At 45.3% G+C, this 17,112-nt stretch overlaps 1 protein-coding gene across 1 annotated transcript in view; it reads right to left on the minus strand.

The window, feature by feature from the left end:
* Positions 1-1,904: 1,904 nt before the first annotated feature.
* Positions 1,905-17,112, minus strand: part of ANKS6 (ankyrin repeat and sterile alpha motif domain containing 6) — a 47,433-nt gene continuing 32,225 nt past the window's right edge. Inside the window, exons 13-15 of the mRNA XM_080668051.1 lie at positions 13,496-13,563; positions 11,139-11,255; positions 1,905-7,143 (exon numbers count right to left, since the gene is read on the minus strand). Coding sequence (XP_080524177.1) covers positions 7,039-7,143; positions 11,139-11,255; positions 13,496-13,563 — 290 coding nt within the window. The 3' untranslated portion in view covers positions 1,905-7,038. The remainder of the gene's footprint in view (positions 7,144-11,138; positions 11,256-13,495; positions 13,564-17,112) is intronic.

Consider the following 17,112-nt stretch of genomic DNA (forward strand, 5'->3'; position numbering starts at 1 on the left):
ATCTGGAGACCTTCAGTCAACACGAAGGGGGCCGAAAGGTGTGTGTACACGTGTGGGGGGGAGAGAGAGGAGTGGGTGGCTGTGTCTTTCACACCGAAGGACAGGTGGAGGAGATGAAGGACTGACCGGGGTGGGGGCCGAGTCAGGTCGAGAGCTCCCCTTTTCCTTCTTTAAAAAAATTACACACACACACACACACACACACACACACACACACACACACACGAAATGTGCCATTTGAACCATTTTAAAGTGTACAATTCAGTGACATTAAGTGCATCCACAATGTTGCACAACCATCACCATTTTCTACTTCTAGAACTTTTCACCAAAAGAAAATCAACCCATTAAGCAAAGGCACATTTCCCCAATATCTGGCTTTCTGTATCGATGTATTTGCCTATTCTGCACATTTCAGATAAATGGAGTCGTGTAATATGTCATCTTTTGTGTCTGGCTTCTTTCATTTAGCATGTTTTCAAGGTTCATCCATGTTGTAGCACGGACCAGGACTTCATTCCTTTGTGTGGCTGAATAACATTACACTGTGTAGACACATACCACGTCGTGTTTATCCATTCCATCCATTTAATAGTCGTCTAAATTGTTTCTATCTTTAGCCTGTTGTAAAAAGTGCTGGTATGAATATTTGAGTACAAGTTTTTGTTTGAATATGGGTTTTTAATTATTTGGGGTTATATGGTATAGAATTGCTGGGTTATATGGTCATTCTGTTTTAACTTATTGAGGAACCACGACCCCCTTCTTTTCATAGGTGTTCATAGACTCACTGAACTGGGACCTCAAAGGGACTTGGAACAGTGTTGCTCAGACTGCTGAATTTCACACATCAGTAAGTGACCACCATCACCAGCCCCTCCCCCAAAAGTAGTAGGGACTTTTGGCAAGATCAAGTCCAACCCAGGTACACTCATTTCCTTGTACTTGTTTTTCTCAATATCACCTCCACCATGGGTCATTTGAGAAGCATGTATGTGGTCCAATCCTCATCCAAAGTCTGAATTCCCCTCTCCAGCTGCCCTGGGCTTGACCAGCCTCTGGGGGCTCATCTGGGGGGTGCCCCCCTTTTAGATAACCCTGGTCCCTGGAATGTTCTTCCTCATGGAGAGCAGGTCCTATCTTCTTCAGGATTGGGACCCATTCCACCCTGTTTCCCGAATGTTCTGTAGGGCTGAGCATGCCAACGTGAAATCCTAATAACCAGGAGAGGTGGAGATGAGGCATTCCCCTGACTTGTAAAAATTTTTAGAAGAAACAGAGAGAATCTCCAAGCTATTTATAGCATAAGTGCCTCCCCCCATTAAAAAAAAATGAGAACAAGCCCTATAGACTAACAAGGTTTTGTTTTTTGTTGCTGTGATTGGCTGAGCTTGTACCAATTCAACATTTCTTTGTGTGCTGGGCAGCAGCAAAATAGCATGGAGAAAATGTGGACGAGAGAGAGAGAGAAGAGAGAGAGAGAGAGAGAGAGAGAGAGAGAGAGAGAGAGAGAGAGAGAGAGAAGAGAAGAGAAGGGGAGGAGGGAGGAGGGAGGGGAAGAGAGGGGAGGAGAGGGGAGGGGGGAGGGGAGGGGAGGGGGGAGGGGAGAGGGGAGGAGAGGGGAGGGGGGGGAGGGGAGGGGAGGGGGGAGGAGAGGGGAGGGGAGAGACCTGCATTCAAACCGGCTGTCTTGTTAATTGGGTGATTTTGGTGAGGTTCATTAATATCTGGGTCACAGTCATCAAATTGGTAGAAAGGGAATTTTAAGGCCTCACAGGGTTATTATGAAGGAAGCAAGGCCACTTATAAAGCACCCGGCACACCGCAGGTGCTTGCTCCATAACAATTATCACTGGAAGGAATCTGAGCATTTTATCCTTCATGAGCAAAATCAAAGTGAGAAGACAAATTCACCATTATTTAATATACATTTAGCAAACAAAAAACTCCTTCAGAGAATCAATTCCCTGTATGGAAATAACAATAAAATAATATTAAAGTGTGTTGCTAAGGACCCACTGGTCAGTGCTGAAACAAAATGGCATCCTGGTCTTTTACTAAAGGATACAGTGGCCCTGCCTTACCTTACCTTAGGGTAAGGCCAAGCCCTAGCCCACACACCTGGAGGGTGGGCTCAGGTCTCCCTGGAGTAGAGCTATACCCTGTGTTTGTGAGCCCTGGAGAGTTGGCTCCAACAGGAACTGGAAGTCTGGAAGAGATTACGCAGATGGGAGCTGGTTCACCCCGAGGAGGGAGCCCTGGGTGGCAGGAAGATGTGGTCTCTGCTTTGGAAGTTGAAGACAAATCAACTAGGCTTTCTGCTCTCTCCCACTACTTGGTGACTGTTTATTTCCCTTCTATCATCCCCAAGCTTTGGTGACTCACTGTCCAGAGACTGGCCTCTCAGCCGAGGATGAAATTTAAGGCAGGGCTAATCCCCTCTTAGGCTGCAGGTTATAGAGAAGAGCCCCGTCAGGCTGTGGGGAACCTGGCAGGCCGTCTAGAACTATTCAAGGAGAACCTCCATCCCCAGGGTGATGACTCACCACTCACATCCCCAGGGAGCAGATTCATTATCCCTGGGTCCTGGAGAATCCCATATTGACTTTATCAGGGAGAGCATCGGCATTCACTTTACATGTTCAACAGGATCTATTGGTTAATAAGATGTGATTATCTTGCTTGAAATAGACAAGAACAGATGGGCATGGATGGTGCTGCACAACACCTTCAGTCAGGTCCCTGGTCTATAGGAAGTATCTTCTTGGCAACACAGGTTAGCATGGATGTCACAGCTGTCTAGCCTTGGCCAGGCCTGCACGGATGTCTTGGACAGCGCTAAGGCTAGAGCAAAACTGGAAGGCTTTCCTGCTTCCGCTCTGTCTGCTGGACCAGCTCCTGTGACTGACTGGGAAACCTTCCTGCTTCTTTCTGTCCATCTTGCTAGGAGTCCCAATGACACAAACACCCAGAATCAGGTACAGATGGAGGGCAAGGATCCACCGCCAACCCTGGCAACCTTAGGACTCTGTTGCCAGCAAAGCCATCTAAGCTGCTGCTACCTCTGACGAGGCTGCTTCTGGCCTCACCTACCCAGCCATGGTTACATCTGGGCAGGTGGGAGAGGGGAGAGAGGATTTCAAATAGGCAACCATGGTGGAGATTTCGCATATCTGCACAACTCCACACCATATGATAAGGGCTTTCTCACCTTCATCTGATCTTCGGCACCTGGGGAGCGCTATCCCCAAGATAACGAGAAACTGAGGCTCCAGGAGTGAAAGAAACATGCCTGATATTACCCAATAGAAAGTGGCTCAGCCCCAAACCCCTGTGCTAGGGCTGACTCTAAATCAGTACTCTTCCCAGGGTTACAAACGGCTTCTTTGCATTTCAAAGAAAAGAACCAGAAATCGAAAAAAAAAAAAAGGTATCTAACTTACCCCTTAACGATATTTAACCCACAACTACGATATGCTGCCTGCCTTCAAACACACTGTCCCCCACATCTGGGGTGCCCTTTTTCTTCCCGCCCCTCTTGCCTGCTGTACAGTCTCCTTCTTTCCACCTGGCTCCAGCTCTGGCCACTCCTGTCCAGCAGACCTGAGCCGTCACTGACATCCTCCAAGCTGTCGGGCTAGCACACACCTTTTTGACAAGACTTCTCACATGGCACTGCAACTTTTTAATCATGGGCTTGTCTCCTCTAAGATACTGTGAGTTCCCTGAGGGCAGAGATGGGGTTTTTTAAACTCTGGATCCAAAGCACCAGCATGGGGTGGGCACAGGGTAAATACTCAGTAAATGTTTACTGAATGAAAAAGTAAACATTTTCCTTGCACAACTAGCCAGCCTCCCTGTAATGGTCTGCATTAAACCAAGGAGGTAGAAGCCTTCCCCTGACCACCGGAGGCATTGGGAGGCAGGGCTTGGACACCCAGCACACACCAGGCAGGAAGCACCGTGCACAGCTGCTGGGAAAGTGCCCTCCCCTACAGGACAGAGAGCCCTCTGAGCAGGGTCCTAGCCATCTCAAAGTCAGGGACCCCTTCACCTTAATGTCTCACTGCCAATCAGGTCACCTTTGCAGAGAGCTGCTGGGGAGAGAAGAGGCCATTACCAAAGACAAGTGAAGCCCTTGAAAGTGCCCTCAACCCATCCTAGGGGCTGTGGGGCTTCATGGCTGCCACTGTCCCAGTCAAAGCAGGGTCTCGTTGCCTGTGTCCAAGGAACCCGTCTTGCAAGAGCACCATGAAGGAGCATTCGGTGATCAAATGTGTGGGAAATGGTACAAGCCACCTGGCTCCCTTCAAAACAAAGACTGTTGTACTGAAGGTTCTGGCATGTCCTACAGCAAAGATAATTATGTAATTTTGCTGTGACCCAGTGTCTACCAAACCTATTTGATCCAAGAGCTTCACCCCACTTTCACATATACACCCCTCTTGGTTTCTCTTTATGAAAAGCCTATTAACATCCTGTGAAAATATTCATCCAGGGAACACACTTGGGGAAATGCTGGTGAAGGTCATCGAGCAAGGGAAACACTGTGGAGGGGTTCAGCCTCCTGGGGGAAGGGACACATGAAGTGAGAGGGCCATCAGAAAAGGGGTCATGGCCCAGAAAGGGGGCCAGGGATCCCTCACAAAGCAGCACACAAACTTCCTGGGTGAAAAAGCCTTAGAACCACTTAAGTCCAGTGAAAAAGACAAGAGAAGCATCCATTCTGAGCCTTAGTTTCCCCATCTGCCAAATGGGAATAATTGGCCCTATTCTGTCTGGAGTCATCAGACAAGATCATGGAGATTTGCACTTGTGGAAAGCTGATGCGCAGCTCTGTGCATTGTGGGTGTTCAATCAAACTTACCTGAGTAGAAGCTGCACAAATATGGGCTTATGAAAAGGACAGGAAAACAGTGAAAAGCTGGCAGAGAACCTCAAGGCACATAACTCAGAGGCTCTGTATTTCATGTGCAAACAGGCCTAGGCCATCCCTGGTGCTCCTTGCTCCAGGAGCCTGTGGGAGTCAGTGGGAAGAGCACAGGCTCAGAAGTCTACCAGTTCAGTTCAAAGCCAGTCTGCTCCTTCTGCATGTGTAATAGGCACACAGCTTCACTCCTCCATGTCTGTTTCCCCAATGTGCAGGATGGGGTTAAACTATGCCAGCTTCCAGGGTGACAGGATGAATGACACTAAGGTCAAGCTGCTGCACACAATGGTGCCCAATGACCGTGTCTCCTTAAAGGAGGCTGGCATGTGAGGAACAATTATAAAGACATTTGTCAGTGATGGCTAAAATGAAACCCTTTCTCTCCAGTCATGTGGAAAGTTAGCTTCAGCAGGTAAGAGGATGGGAGGATGAAGAACCAACAGCACCCACTGGACTGACAGGCAGAGGGAGAACATGATCAGGCTCTGGGCAATGCAGTAATGACCACTTCTGAAAGCCAATGGAGCAGAAATGGGCATTCATGGCTGGGGGAAGGAGAGATGAGAGGACTTGCAAGGAGCCAGCATGTGCTCTGCAGAGCTCATGATAAAGATCAGAATTCTGTGAAGGCTACCATATCTAGAATACACCCTGCAGACCAAGTACTTTATGTACTCTGCTCTAAGCTCCAATGAAGAGGCTAAGTAACCCATCTCTGGCTACACAGCTGGCCACCCACAGGGCTGGATCTGAACTCTGAGCCTTAGTCCAGAGCACAAACTCTTTCAACTCCACTGTGTTGTGCTGTCCCTTAAGGTTGGGATTGGATTTGCCATTCACATCTCTTGCCTGTTGAGGACGCAAGGGTGAAGACTGGCTCTAGCTTGTCTCTGTACCCCCAGCACCCAGCAAATAACAGAAATGCAGCAAGTGTTGGCCGAATGAATTACTCACTTGGAAACAGTACAGGAAGCTGCTGGATTTAAATTCAGAGCCCTCTAACATAACATGGTAGAAAAGTTACATGAGTCAATGCCCTTCTGAGAAACATAGCACTAACAGAGTCTAGAAAACATTACAAATTCTCTGCTTCTTTGCCTAGAAAATGTGAGCACCGAAGTCTTTCCACAATGTAATATATTAAGGTCTTCTGCTCCCACTTGAAGTGCAGAAAGTCCTACAGTGACCTGGGATGAGTGGTGTGGAGTATCAGAGCATAATCTTGCCTGACCACAGATGAGGAAACTGAAGGCCAGAAAGGTAAGGGATCCCGCAAGTTTACACAATGAGCCTCCTCCATTTTCCAGCATAAAAGAAAAGTGCATTTTGCAATAAAGAAAAGCGCATTCAACACACACATCCTGTTGCATGTTGTATGCAGTGGGTGCAGTGAAACACTAAAGCAGGGTTATGTACAAAGCAGTAAGGGATCCCAGTGACTGGAGGGGTTAGAAAAGGCTTCATCTGATAGATGATTCTAACTGTGGGGAACAAGTTAGAAGTTTTAAAGGAAGATGTAGCAGAAAAGGCTAATCTACCAAAACATGTACTTCCCCAGGACAGAATTGTTGCTGTGAAGCCACTACCTGAACAAAGACTACATTTCCCAGTGTCCTTTGCATCCAGGTATGGCCATGTGACTACTGGTGACAACTGGTGAATGGGAGTAGGAGGAGTCAATGGAAGTGAGCAGTTAAGAGCAAGGCAGTAAGAAATGGCTGTGTCTTCACCTTCACCATCCCTTTCCCCTGCTGCCAGCTGGAAAAGACTCTGAGGCCCCTAGGAAGGCACAGCCACAGATGAAAGAAGCTGGGCCCCCGAAAAACTGTATGAAACCACCTGCCAAGCAGCCACACTAGACTTTAAGTGAGACTAAGTCTCTAATGTGTTGGAGTTCGTTACAGCAACAAGCTTCATCAACTACCACAGCAGGGAAGGGGAAGATGGGTGTTCCAGGCAGAGGGAACAACATGACTAAGGCACAGTGGTATGACAAGGCATGGAGTGTTTCAGGGAACCGGGAAGAGTTGAGGGTGGCTGATACACTGGCTGTGTGGAGGCAGTATTGAGATTCAGAAAGCTCACGCTGGTGACCACAGGAAGGAGGATCATGTACAGGGATTGTTTCCAGGCGCCCTGGTGTTGCTGGCACTGCTCTCAAAGGAAGAATGGAAGTTGTGAATGGTTTCCTGTAAAATCTGTCTCTCACGTCCCTGTGGAGGAAATGGAAAACAGACACAGAAAGTCTTGTTAAATCTTTTAACCATTAATTCAAATGACACAGTGTTGTTAATGTTCAACTCATACTTGAAGAACCTATGGGTGTCTTGGGGAAATAATTGACAGAGAACCAAGTTTAATAAGACACTCTGAGTCAGACTCTCCCCCAGCACCCACCATCACTGCATGCCAAAGACTGGAGGGCCCCGAGACACAGGAGTCCAATCCCCCGGACGAGCATGAACAGCAGAGCCCTGGAAGCAGGACTGACTTGCCTGGGTCACACAGCATGGAAGGGATATCTCCTCCCCTGCTTTGCTTTGTATGATCGTCCAGCCCTTGGATTTCCAGGGGTTTCAGAGCATGAGAGTTTGAACAGCCTTACTCCTCCTTGCCCAAAGGATGTCAGATTCCTATTCACAGTGATTCACCCCATCCCTGCAAGATCTCCCCTTCCTGCCCCCTTACACACACAGTTTGAGATAGAAAATGAGGGGATTTAAATGTTTCTTTAAGCCTAGAGAACATCTCCACTGAATTCCTGGCCAGGAGGCAGCAATACAGAGAGGTTAAGACTAGAGACTGGAATCAAACAGCCTGGGTTCAAATCTTATCTCTGCATTTACTAGCTTTGTGGCCTTGAGCAAAGTATTTTGTCTATCTGGGCCTTGGTTTCCTCATTTATAAAACAGGGATAATAATAGTACCTTAAATGGTTGCTGCTGACAGCAGACCCTTTGTAAGCAGCAGAAGCCTACAGTTCCTGTCCTCAAAAGGGAGCAGCGTGGCTTAAACATATATTTTTAAAACTAAAAAAAATAAATATTTAGAAAACAAGAAAAATAAACAAATGTGGTTAAAATGTAAAGCAAATTAAAAATGAGTACTCTCTGGCAGATTATTCTCTGCTAAGAATAAAAAGAATAAAAGTCCATTAAATGAGCGCAGACACCAAACTCTCTCATTTCCTGAACTCCCCGTATCCAGGGGGTCCCTCTCCAGATTCCCAGGTGGAGATCTCTAGTGCTGACATGGCGCCCCCGACACCTGATAGGGCAGTGGGAGTCTCTCTTCAGTTAGTTCTTCCAGGTCATTTTAAATAAGCTGGGAAAATGCCATCAGGATTCCATCAACACAAACCTGAAGGCTGCAGGGCAGAGGACAGAGAAGCAGGTGTGGGGGCAGAGGATCCTGAGTCCCTACTCTACGCTCACTGGTGGGGGCATCCTAAGGCATGATGCACCTCTTCCCCCCACTGCTGAGTGTCCATGCCTATAAAATGGGATAATGTCGCATGCTGGGGCTGTGATGAGGCTCAACCTGAGATAATGAATGAGGTGACACTATGCAAACTGCAGAAGATGAAAAAATAAATAGGAGGGGTGACAGCGATGCCATTATTAAACACCACCTCAGCCTTAATTGCCTGAGAAACAAGGTCAGAGCGAGACAGGGTTCCAGCATTCTCTGCCTCCTAACCTTAGGAGGGAACCGTGGATGATGAAAACCATAATCATTCCTGCATCCACAACTGATTAAAGATGATAATGATAACTGCCCTTAAAAACCCCTGAGTTTCAAAGGACCTGCCTGATAATTCTCAAAAGAAAAAAAGCAAATAGCCATTAAAAGTAGAAAAAGTGTTTTGTCTATCTAATAAAGAAATGCAAATTAAAACAAGGCACATTTTTTGACCTATCAAATTAATAAAAATTAAACAACATACCAAACTCATACCCACAGCTGGTGGGGATGTTCACTGGCTCTTTCTGGAAAGTAATTCAAGAGAAGATAACGTATACCTTGAATTAGACTCTCTGACTCTATAATTCCACTTTTAGACATCTATTCTGAGCAGATAATTAGAAAGCTGTAAACACAAAGTTGCCCCCTGCAGCACTAGAGAAAGTTTGGATATCTACATCCAACAAGTAGGAATTTAAAAATAGTAATTTTAGTAGATCCATGCAAATTTATTATATTAAAAAGAGTTGTTAATGGCATGGATAATTGCATATTTAATGTTAAACGAAGAAAGTAGGATATAAAAAAATATGTATCTCAGCCACATAAAGACTAACATTTGGCACAGAACACTGCAGAGTAATCTTCTCAAATGTGAACAGTCTTGGCCTCTGGGTGGATGGACTGTGATTTCTTTAAAAATTCACCTTTTTGGTTACTGTGCAAATTTAGTAAAATGAATATGTACTGCTTTGATAATCACAAAAAAGTGGGAATGAAAAGAAAAAAGCAATCAATGGCTTAAGACCAATCAAAGGTGAAACTCAGGTCATCGTTTCTGGGTAACCTTCTCCAACATATAAATTACTTGAAACTAACTAATAAGCCGACTCACATACATAGAGCAGCCTGAATATTAGAGTGGGTTTGCACAGAAGTTACATGGCTTACAGGCTGAGGGTCCACAGTGCTTTGCTGATTTTTTTTTTTTTATGGCTGAACCAGGTTTTTAGTTAATATTCTTTTTTTTTCTTTTTAATTTAGGCTAAAATGTTCTACATCTAGAACTTTTTCTGTCCTTCCTTTACTGGCCCACATGTGGCTTTCCCCACCTCCATCCTCTCCTTGGTTCACATATCTGAAGGCCAGAGGAGGAAGGTCTGAAAACTCCTGAGCCACAGGGTGACTAAGCCAATTAACTGAGGAAGCGTGTGCAACGCAGCTTATGAATGACAAAGTGCTGCCTGAATATTTATTTGCTATTGGTGCTACAAGTCTGGTCAATACTTCTGTGCATACCTGGCAATACAGAGAAAGAACCATAAAACCGATCACGCTCTCTGACATAACCTCGTATCGTGGAACAGAGCCTGAGGAACTAAACCACAGAAGAACAAGAGGCAGAGATGTCTACTACAGTAGTTGTTGTAACAGCAAAATCTCAGACGAGGCACTATTGTGCAACAAATGGGGAGCCTTTAGGCAAAGTGTGAAAAAGCAACAGATAAGCAAGTATTGTACATTGTTGTTGGAATGAGAGAAGATAAACCCAGCCCACATTAGGGAAAAATGCAGAAGGCAAAGGCATGTCAATAGCCAGATGCTACTGAAACATGACTGCCCAACTAATATCTGAGAAGTGGGTGTGATTTGCTTTTCGTGTTTTTTTGTTTGTTTGTGTTTTGCACATGTGTGCCTTTGGGTGAGAAGGAGGCATTGCTAATCTTTAGCTTTAAAGGTGAAATTTAACATTAGACAAAAATGCAGGATGCCGCCGAAACCGGTTTGGCTCAGTGGATAGAGCGTCGGCCTGCGGACTGAAGGGTCCCAGGTTCGATTCCGGTCAAGGGCATGTACCTCGGCTGCAGGCACATCCCCAGTGGGAGGTGTGCAGGAAGCAGCTGATCGATGTTTCTCTCTCATCGATGTTTCTCGCTCTCTATCCCTCTCCCTTCCTCTCTGTAAAATATCAATAAAATATATTTTATTAAAAAAAAATGCAGGATGCCAACAATACCAACAGTGATTGATGGGTTGCTGTGTGCCAGGGGCTCTAAGCATTTTAGTCCTGGCATCAATGCCATCAGTCCCGCCTTACAGACAAGGAAAGCCTGGCTCAGAGAGGTACCTGACTTGCCCAGGGTAGCACAGGGAGTGAGTGCAGGTGTTGTGATTCAAACACAGGTTGGCCTGACAGCAGGGCATGTCTTAATCATTGTCTCTGCTTCCAGTGTGCTCTCGAGGGCATTTCCCAGCCCTATAGGTTCAAATTACTGGAGGGACTATTTTAGCTGAATCTCAAGAGAAACAACCTTATGGGAAGAGAGATCTGGAAAAGGAACAGGTCACACTCGGACGCAGTGAGCGTCATGAGACGCATGCAAGCGGAGCCAGCCTCTGGCAAATATGCCGGAGATAAAATTAGACCCCGAAGATCCTTGGAAACACAGAGGGCCTAGAATCCTAGTAAAGCTCTGAGCTGTTTAAAACAGGAAGAAAAAGTAAAGAAGATTGAGAACAATACCTTGCCTGCATTCAGTTCAGAAATTGCTGCCAGAATTTGCTGCCTGGATCCATCTGTCTTAATACCCAGCTCCTTCAAGTCACCATCAGTGAGGGTGAGGAACGCTTCCATATCCACCTGGGGAGAAAGGAGGGGGTTCGCTACCATCCGCCTGGTGCCACACCTCTGTTCCCAACCACAATAGAAATATCATGATTATGAGCTATTAGTGCTTATTAGTAGTGAATTAGTTATGACTTACTATTTCCAATTCCTGACTTTATGCTGAAAGTTTAGTTGAAAATATCAGTAAGAACTAACTCTCCTGAACTCTAGCCCTGGGATTTTCAGGACAGGTGAACTCTGGAAAATCCTGAAGATGGAACAAGTAAGAAAAGCCTCCGAGGCAGTAATCTGGGTGGCTAGAGTGGTAAATGTCCAAGTCCTGCTGTTAGAAAGTAAATCCCAGTTTTGCGGGACTTTTAACAATATTGGCTACTGCACAGAAAGTAAGAGTAAATGTAAGTACTCACCATGTTTCCCCCCAGAGGACAAGAGAGATGCAGACTGTGGAAAGATAGAGAAAATAAACAAGCAGAAGCTATAGGGAAAGAAAAGCACAGAGAACGGAGGTGGAGAAGGGCTCAGAGTAAGGGCATCCCAAAGCCCTACAATCCTTGGTTTCTATGGGAGAAATCCTAACCTTTCTGTCATTCCTGCCTGAGCCTCAGCTCCAGGAGAAACACCTTCCACCCCATCTTTTCTTCTCTCTTTTAACAGTCACTTTACTTTCCCAGGTTTAAAAAAAAAATCTGGACCCAGGTTTGAGTTGGTGAGAGAAGGTCTACTCCCTTATCCAATCCCAAGCTCTCTCTGAGATGCAGGCATCTCCCATCTCTCTGACGATTAGCTCCTCTGGGACTTGACAGCTCAGGCACGAAAGAGTGCCATGGTTTTGACTGAAACCACCTGCCCCTGGACCGGCAGGACTCTCACTCCCCTCTGCCCCCCATCCTAGACGTGTGGCAGAGACGCCACATTCAGTCCCCTGTGGCCAGCTCCTCAGAAGGCAGGGAATATATAAAACAAGAGTAGGCAGCCATCAGCAAACAGGGAAGACTTTCTTGTTGACCATAAAAATTCCTGCTCAAATGGAAAACTGCAGGGAGGCAGGAAGGACAGACTGGATAGGGCAGAAAAGTAAACCGAGGAAGAAAGCCACAGCACCCCAGTCTGTTTCTTGAAAGAAAATACAAACTCCTTAATTGCATCTTGAGCTTGTTGGGGACAAGGACTGATTCTCCTGATTGCTACTATATTTATGACAGTTCTATGTACTAAGCTGAGCACCAGAATATTCTACCAGTGATTACACCCTGGTGGCTTGTAGGCCACAGAGGAATTTTATTTGGCCAAAAGAGGAAATATTTTAATAGCTTATTGAGATATAATTCATCTACCATACAGTTCTCCCATTTAAAGTGTACAATTCAAAGGTTTTTAGTACAGAGTTGTGTAACCATCACCACACTCAATTTTAGAACATTTTCCTGCCCATTAGAAATCACTCCCCAATCTCTCCTCACCGTACTCCCTGGCAACCACTCATCTCTCTCTCTCTACAGATTTGCCCATTCTGGACATTTCATATAAATGGAGTCATACAACATGTGGCCATTTTTGTCTGGCTTCTTTCACTTATCAATGTGTCATGTTTTCAAGGTTCATCCTGTTGTAGCGTGTCAGAGCTTCATTCCTTTTTTATGACCAAGTTACAGTCCATTGTACAGTGCAATGAGCATTTGGGTTGTTTCCACCTTTTGGCTACTATGATAATGCTGCTATGGACATTTGTGTACAAATTTTTGTTTGGACATGTGTTTTCATTTCTCTTGGGTGTATACCTTTGTGGGGTCAGACAGTAACTCTATGTTTAACATTTTGAGAAACTACCAAACTACAGGACAGTAATATTTTAAATATGTGACTGTGAGTGCTTTGAAGCAAATAGGAACTCTCTTAGATGAACACAGACTCTATGTACAGACACTTAGCACAGAATCATTAGGATTTGCCTCTGATCCGCTTTAAACCTAAAGGACTGTCAGTCAATCCCCTTTGACAAGTGTGTGGACAGACTCAGACCTGATGAGAGAGAGAGCAGTGCTCAAAATTACAAACGTTTATTACAACAAAACAAGCCATAAGGTCCCCAGGATCTCACTGTGATGAACTGAACTAAATGTGCTGTACACGAATTCTATTTCCTCAGCTGTCTCAGTGAAAAAGATCAAGGCTGGCAAAATGAAAACCCACATATTTAGACAAATTTTTTTAACAGCAAGATTTAAATTGACATTCAAAAAGAACATCCTTACCTCTTGCTCCTCAAAAATGGGCTGGTATTTCTCAAGTGACAATTTCTTAAGGATTCCAGTCAGTTCATCTTCAAGAGGGAAAGATGGGAAAAAAAACACCATTTTAAAATTTGATAAATGATCAAAAGAGTGAACTTGAAACTTTCATTGACTCTCCAATGGCTGCAACCATCAATGGTATTCTAGCTGCTGGGACTAAAACTCCGCCTTCTGTCCAAGAACAGTTTTTAGTTATGATTTCTTGACTGCTGGTCTCTGCACCTGCAGTGAACGCTAATGCCAGCAAGTCCCCAGGTAGTCAGAGAAAGCACTTAAGAGAAGAAGCAGGTGCGGTTGAGACCAGAGTCGGGGTTAGGCTCAGGTGTGCAGAGGCTGTGGGCTTCCAGTAAGAAGGTCACATCTCAGTGGAGCAGCAGAGCCAGAGGGGCAGAGACCAGAGGAAAACAGAATATTTTGGGTATCGAGATATCAGAGTAGGGAGAGTAGAGAAAGAAAACAAGACCAGCATCTGGGGGTTTGGAGAAATATTTATTCACACATTCAGTAAGTATTTACCAGACTAGGCACTGAGGACTCAATAGGGACCAAATAGACAACAAGCAGGCTGACAAAGGAGGAACAGAACAGTATGTAAAATACACCCATCATAGCCAATTTCAACCTACCAATGTAACGTTCCTGAAAGTGGAACTGGGAAGAGATATACAGGAGTAATGCATCATTATATAATACTAGATACCCGATGCACAAAATTCATGCACTTGGTGTGGGGGCGGGGGTGGTCCCTCAGCCTGGCCTGCGCCCTCTAGCAGTCCGGGAGCCCTCAGGGGATGTCCGACTAATGGCTTAGGATGCTGTTATAGAGGGTGGTCAGGAAAGGCTTCTTTTATAAGGTGTCCTTTGAGCACTAAATGAAGGTGTGTAGATGTAAAGGGAAGAGCAGCAGGCAGGGGGAACAGTAAGTGCAAAGGTCCTGGGGCAGTGGGTGCAGTTCACAGAAGAGTGAACTGGAGGTTAGAAGGCCTGAGTTCCTTCTTTTATTCACTCATTCAACAGTGGCTACCAATGTGCTGGGAATGCCAGCATGGAAAGGTTCCTGCTATGAAGGAGCTCAGTGTGGCTGGGAAGATATAATGAAGAGGTGACAACTGATGCACATTGCTCACCATCAGGCACCTGATACATGGATGACCCATTTGCTCTTTACAAAACCCCATGAGATAGATCCTATTACTTTCCCACTTACAGATGAGAAAGTAAGGCACAGAAAGGTTAGGTGCCATATCCTGGGGAGGTCATACAGCTAGTCCACATGGACTCAAACCCAAGCTCTAGCTACCAGGTCTGTACTATTCACCCCGCTCTGCCACTTCTCCCATTGGTGATGAGTGAAGGGCACAGACAAGGGGATCTGGGGACAGAGAGGACAGCTGACCCAGCCGAAGGAACTGGAGATCTTTCACAGAAGAGCTGCTATTGAGCTAGGATGTATGCGATGAATTGAGTCCCAACTCAGACATAATCCAATGTAGTTTCATGACACCAAAACCTTTGCTCCTGCTGTTCCCTCCACATGCAGTCTCCCTCCACAGTGGTGTGCTGGTAAATAGTTAACAACTGCCTCTCAGGGGAAATGTATTCATGTGGGTAGGTACATAAGTTTACTGCAGAGTTTACTGACATAAAGAATGTGTAATGCATAATTTACATATGATAATAGGTTATACAATACTCTTTATTATAAATTCCATATAGCAACTGTTTTTCATTGCATTTCAGGTGTCTCACTGAATTCTTGTACCTATAGCTAGTGAGTGTAACATATTTCCAACATAAAGGCTGGTTAACTGTTCCTTTTATGTGATATGTAAGATGGGGAATGAAACAATGAAGACATATTAGTAGGTTAGAACTTCATGTGAGCAAACTTTGCTGAATTAGATAACCGTTTTCAAATCCTGGAAGAATGTTTTCTCAATTTCTTGTGCTATTCACAGAATATCAGTACCAGACATGACACTTTTAAGTTTAACCTGCATAATTAACATTGACTCCCACGGACTAGACCACGTCTAGGTGAGCTATAAAACAACAAACTAAGCCCTGACTGGTGGTGTTTGTTGATTTCCATGGTGTAAAATACACCCACCATAGCCGATTTCAACCTACCAATGTAATGTTCCTGAAAGTGGAACTGGGAAGAGAAATACAGGAGTAATGCATCATTATATAATACTAGAGGCCCGATGCACAAAATTCGTGCACTTGTGTGTGTTGCCGGGGGGCGGGAGGGTCCCTCAGCCTGGCCTGCACCCTTTAGCAGTCCGGGAGCCCTCAGGGGATGTCTGACTGACAGCTTGGGCCCGCTCCCCATGGGCCCGCTCCCCATTGTCTCCAGATCCCCTTGTTTGTGCCCTTCACTCATCACCAATGGGAAAAGTGGCAGAGTGGGGTGAATAGTACAGACCTGGTAGCTAGAGCTTAGGATTGAGTCCATGTGGACTAGCTGTATGACCTACCCAGGATATGGCACCTAACCTTTCTGTGCCTTACTTTCTCATCTGTAATAGGACATCCTTAGCGCTGCCGCGGAGGCAGGAGAGGCTCCAGCCACTGCCAGCCGTGAGCGTGAGCCTGGCTTCTGGCTGAGCGGTGCTCCCCCTGTAGGAGTATACTGACCACCAGGGGGAAGCTCCTGCATTGAGCGTCTGCCCCCTTGTGGTCAGTGCGTGGTTGCTCCGCCATTCGGTCGATTTGCGTATTAGCCTTTTATTATATAGGATTCCCACCATATAGATAAATAAGATGTAAATAACCTCAAGAGCATAGACATTACTAAAACACACTAAAAAAAGGCAAAAATTTTTGTTTTAAATACCAATGCCTTTATACTTAATATAATTTATCTAATTATAAATTCATGTAATTTCTTTCCTTTTTCATCTTCCTTTATATATGTATTTACATATATATATTATTGTTGTAATTTGACTTTTAATAGCTGTGTTTAATCACCAGCTCATACATTTACTGTAAAGTTAGCACTCAGCCGAAACCGGTTTGGCTCAGTGGATAGAGCGTCGGCCTGCGGACTGAGAGGTCCCAGGTTCGATTCCGGTCAAGGGCATGTACCTTGGTTGCGGGCACATCCTCAGTGGGAGGTGTGCAGGAGGCAGCTGATCGATGTTTCTCTCACATCGATGTTTCTAGCTCTCTATCCCTCTCCCTTCCTCTCTGTGAAATATCAATAAAATATATAAAAAAATAAATGAAACAAAACCTCATTTAAAAAAAAAAAAAAAAAAGTTAGCACTCAGCTCCGGCCCACCACTGCCTCATTTCTTCTCAGCCCTTGTGGCCTGGCTGAATGCCCGCTCTGGTAAAGCCTGCTACGACACTCTGCACTTTGCTGCTCACATCTTGTGTTACAATCATTTCATGAGATTCCGCTGACTGCATCTGATTCCCCTGCCTGATTGTGAGTTATCCTACCACCCAGCACACGTATGGTACCCAGTGCCTGCCTACAAGCTTTCATGAGATGAACGTGAGAGTGAGAAGTGACTTCCAATAGGAGTCCAGAGAGAGGGATGCAGATAGAAAGATGGGCAGCAAAG

Source organism: Plecotus auritus (genome assembly GCF_963455305.1).
Source record: "Plecotus auritus genome assembly, chromosome: 5".
Taxonomy (NCBI): domain Eukaryota; kingdom Metazoa; phylum Chordata; class Mammalia; order Chiroptera; family Vespertilionidae; genus Plecotus; species Plecotus auritus.